At 35.7% G+C, this 4,876-nt stretch overlaps 1 protein-coding gene across 1 annotated transcript; it reads left to right on the forward strand.

The window, feature by feature from the left end:
• The first annotated feature begins 218 nt into the window (after positions 1-218).
• On the forward strand, positions 219-4,394 carry LOC132714162 (talin rod domain-containing protein 1-like). The gene is made up of 3 exons (XM_060696945.1): positions 219-1,088; positions 2,455-2,553; positions 3,806-4,394. The coding sequence occupies exons 1-3, from the start codon at positions 386-388 to the stop codon at positions 4,330-4,332; spliced, it is 1,329 nt and encodes a 442-aa protein (XP_060552928.1). The 5' UTR covers positions 219-385; the 3' UTR covers positions 4,333-4,394.
• The last annotated feature ends 482 nt before the right edge of the window (positions 4,395-4,876 follow it).

Genomic DNA, 4,876 nt, shown 5'->3' on the forward strand with positions numbered 1-4,876 from the left:
TGTTTACGTGGTATTATTTAGGTGCACATTTTTATTTCTATCATGAAATATTGCTAATCTGAAAGAAAATACAGCACACTGTTTACTGTTGAAGTTTTTGAATGCAAGGAATCATTATATGGAAAGTATTAACTATAATATTGGGGTATTTTTTGTGATTATAAGATTTGACTTAGTCACCTATACTATGTGATCTTTTATTATGCTATGTTGAAATAAGTCGAGTTGACTCTACAGATGTTGCGATCTGCAGATGTAAGACAAAAGGATTTGACTAACTACATGTAGGTGCTGACATTTCTACATATGAAATTAAAAAAGAAAACAGCTTATCAAACGTTATACCATTTACATAATTATTTGTAATACAAAGTTTTAAACACAAATGAAGGTTGGTATGTCATCTCATCACTCACATGCAGTTGTACGTCACTGCGAACACACGCAGGTCAAAATACATACCGTTGCTGAGCTACTTCTTCTCTCAGGACAATTCCGTCCAATCAAAACAGAGAACACAAATGGAGTGGAAATCTCGCTGGCCTCCGCCAAGGAGCAGATCAACTCTTCGCTAAGTATCGTCATGGAGATTGTAACGGATATAACGAAAATGATGAGTGACATGAAGTCGCGCTGGAAGGTTATGTGTGATATGTTATACCGGCTATCAGATGCTGTGACGGTACTAATCGAGTTATGTTATTTTGTTAGTTTCCAGTATCTAGGTGCAGGAAAATCGGATAGCACTGAAGACGTGTTAGTCGATAAATATGCAGCCTCATACGCAGGTTTAGAGATTAGATTAAGTTGCGTCCAGTTAAAACGGGCTCGTCTTGACGAACTGACTGCTACTTTTATTATGGATATATGTTCTAATATATCAAAATACATATCAGTATTGACGGATAATTGCCGTGGCGCGAGCGAGTCGGCATCAGACACGGCAACTAGGGATCAGTTCAAATTAGGAATCAAAAGTGTCACATGTGCAGCTGGGAGTTTGATTGCCAGTATTAAATCGTACAAGAGTGATAGGTCAGCGAGACATCATTCACGAGTAGTGACTTTCTGTGAGCCGGTCCTTGCAGGTAATGACTTGTGTTGTTGTAAGTTGATGTTCAAGTGTCAGATTGAATTTGACTAATTATTTTGGCATCAATATGGTATATCAGGTTATTTTTTCCATATGGCAAATTAAATGACATTTGTTCACACTGATTATGTCGTCTCAGCTTTTTGTTAAGCTGCCTATGTTTGTATACCTTTTTGCAAGATGTAAATTTTTTATATTGTATTGTACAATCAGTTAACAAATATGAATCAAAAATCTATAATGACACATGTACATTTGTTTGATAATAATATCAACATGCATAATATATATATACTACCAGTGTTTTTTTTTCACCAAAATATTCGGCGAAATTCTCCCCATTCCCCACTCAAAATAGTATGTTTTTTTCCCCCCTTAAAGCTGAAATTTCCCCCTATAATATGGCAGCCCAAGTTTGCCTGCAATAAATATCATTTTTTTGCAACTAACTGCTGAAAAATGCTTTATTTTATGCCTGTAAGACTTACTGTTAAGCAAGGTTTTTCATATAGGTAAGGGGAGCTACTTCTGGTATCCCAACAAGTTTATCATGTGACACATCAATATTTTAGATCTGTATAAAAATCCCACTCCTATTGCATTTTTCCCCCTCCAATGGGCACCGACCCCCTTCCCCCAAAAGTGAAAAAAAAACACTGACTACATTTAAGATGTGCAGGCACCATTTGTGTTAACTTGGAAGTACATCGTAACTATTAAATTTGAAAATGTACCAAAACTGTTAATTTTTAATGCAATATTACTGATCTTGATCTGACTTATAGTTGGATACCCATGGTTGATTAACATGTAACATAAATGTTAATGGTTGGGCCGTGGGTATCTGAGGATGTGATCTGACAACATGTAGTGACAATAGTGTTTACAATTAAATTTAATTATGAATTAAATCAATATGATTATTTTGATAAAGTTTGAAATACATACACCAAAAAAGCTAGCATCACACCCTAAATACGGGGAAATGATTGCTGCAGCTTTGGGGAGGGGGCTTTGAAAGAGAGGACTGGATCTTCAACACAGGCAATTTTGAAAAACATCACTGTCAAATACAAATGAGCCACGTCATGACAAAACCAACATAATGGGTTTGCAACCAGCATGGATCCAGACCAGCCTGCGCATCCGCACAGTCTGATCAGGATCCATGCTGTTCGCTTACAAACCATAAAGCAAGTAGAGAAACTGATAGCGAACAGCATGGATCATCAGACTGCGCGGATGTGCAGGCTGGTCTGGATCCTTGCTGGTCGCAAACGCACAATGTTGGTTTTGTCATGACGCGGCTCAAATGTGGTGTGAAATACATGTAATGCATGTAAATTTGTTGTACATTTCAGCGAGTCATGCCCTAGTATGTCTAGCTACAGAGGAAGAGTTTGTTGACCGAGGGCTGGATCTTACACATGATGAACAAGAAATACAGAAATCTGTCTTTGGTATACTTATTTCTATATTCTTTCTTAATGTTGTAATCCTTGAAAAATTTGAAAAGCACATTTTTGCCCTAGATATTAAAAAGTATTTTCCTTCATTAAAAATAGTTTGATATTGTTTTAATATAGACTTATCATGTTTGATGCTTATCACCTGAAGATGAAAATTATTTGTCTTAAAAGTTGCAAAATGTAAATAAATACTATTTACATTTTCAAACAAATCTCTGTAGCTGTACTATTAAATTGCCAAAACGCGACAGAAGCAAAATATGGTTATACCCTTTGTCATAATTATTACAAGTATATGTATGCAGCTGTTGATTTCCAAAATATTTGTATTCAGTTTAACACTCTCTTTGGATTGTAATTTGTGAGGAAGCTATCCAGCTAGCGTACGGATGCCAGTTGTTCTACTCAAGTGTCCGTTCATGCCTGAAATGCTGCACGGAAGGGCACCCAAGGACTTCCTCCACCATTGAACCTGAAAAGTCACCATATGACCTATATAGTGTTGGTGTGACATAAAACCCAACTTAAGAAAACATTTTCTTGGGAATTAACAAAGGGTCTTTATCCTCAATCTGCTGAAATTTTTCTTTGACACACTTTAAGGCTTGAGCATATTTTGATGTTTTGTCCATCTGTCTGTCTGCCTGTTTATCTTGTTATCCTTGTTCGGTCAATGATACATATGTATGTAATGGAAGTGGTTTATGTCACTTTGTTAGGACATTGCCCATGTCTAAAAGATGACCACTTTTGGTTTTAAAATCATTAGATTAAAGGTTGTATTCATTGACTTTGCGTTAAATTGTTGCCCGATCAATAACCTGAAAAAGAATATGCTTGTAAAGCGTAGTAGAAATTGCCAAGGGTCGTTTATATTGACGTTTTACACCCATTTACAAAATCTTTTGACAAATTCAAATGTGACCCCCAGTTTTGGGTATTCAAATGTGTATGGCTTTGAACTTGAGAACCAGTCTGGCTATAGTCAGAGCCATTCAGTAATATGTTCGTTCCCATATTCAAAGCGCGGGGCATTCAAATACCGCAAAGCTGGGAGCCACATTCATATTTGTCAAAAGATTTTATAAAAGGAGTGAAATTGCGATAGTTTTGATGTTTCTTTCACCTGTTGTGTTGAAATGTGATTATTAATTTAACTTGAATGTCAATATTTGAAAATTTGTTCTAGTTTAATGTCGAGACACACAGTTTATTTCTCTTTATTATTATTATTATTTTTCAGGTCCATGTATGAATATTGTTTCTGGATGTGTTCAGATGTGCAAGACTCTTCGAGACTTTGCCCATGACACCAACAACACTCACTACCTTCATAAGGCGAAATCTTGCCAGCACTCTGTTGCCAAATCCACCGGTTTGTTGAAACATGCCCTTCAAAACCATCTCAAAATGGACTTCCATATAAGAAGTGCTAGTCCAATAAGGGGAGATAACAGATACCAGCCACCGTCTGAAGAATCTGAAGCTTTGCATGAGCTGCACAGAGAGTCGTCTCCCTTTGATAGGAAATCTCCACAGCCAACTGAAAGTCACAGAGATTTGTCTCCCTTTAATAGATCTTCTCCTCAGGAGTTATCACGAGATTTGTCTCCCTTTAATAGATCTTCTCCACAAGAATTACCACGAGATTTGTCTCCCTTTAGGAGCTCTCCACAGCCACTAGAGAATCATGGGAGGAATGACCTTTCACCAAGGTCAACTGTAGCCTCATCAGATATATCTTTTACAAACAGTTCCGTGTCTAGATGATTAGATTATATATAATTAGTAATTAGTAGTGAAATAAGGGATATAGATAACAGTCTAAATCCCAGTAGAGATGTTAAAACTTTGTAAAACTTTTAAAAAAAATATGTACTGTAATGTTTCCAATTAGCTCTCCTTGAGGAATAAGCAATTCCTCAAACAGAGGCGAAGGGGTACTTTATTATAAATTATACAACAATATTAAGTATGTGTGTCTCAAACATACATGTGACAAATGAAATGGGCCAAATCTGGATTTTCAGCTGGATTTTGAGGCTCAAAACTGGATTTTTTATCGACTCGAATTTCAATGCGTTTTTGGCACATTTGGTTCAAAGAATCTATATTACCCTCAAAATCATTAAAGGATTATACTTTTTATGATTTTTTTGTTGATCAATATTAATTTATTTCACCAAAAAAAAAATAAATAGATAAATAAATAAATAAGTGTAGTCATACAGGCTATTTCTAAAACAGTCACATTTTCACATTTCATTATTTTCAGTTTGAAGAATTATAATAATTGGCTAATAATTTGCTACTT

This window comes from Ruditapes philippinarum, unplaced genomic scaffold, assembly GCF_026571515.1.
Source record: "Ruditapes philippinarum isolate M1 unplaced genomic scaffold, ASM2657151v2 ctg1449_1_1_1_1, whole genome shotgun sequence".
Taxonomy (NCBI): domain Eukaryota; kingdom Metazoa; phylum Mollusca; class Bivalvia; order Venerida; family Veneridae; genus Ruditapes; species Ruditapes philippinarum.

Excerpts from the sequence above, each read along its gene's own strand:
- LOC132714162 (XM_060696945.1), top strand. The coding sequence starts at position 386 with ATGAAGGTTGGTATGTCATCTCATCACTCACATGCAGTTGTACGTCAC. Across the intron at positions 1,089-2,454 it reads CTGTGAGCCGGTCCTTGCAG|CGAGTCATGCCCTAGTATGT; the intron begins GTAATGACTTGT and ends TGTACATTTCAG. Across the intron at positions 2,554-3,805 it reads AATACAGAAATCTGTCTTTG|GTCCATGTATGAATATTGTT; the intron begins GTATACTTATTT and ends ATTATTTTTCAG.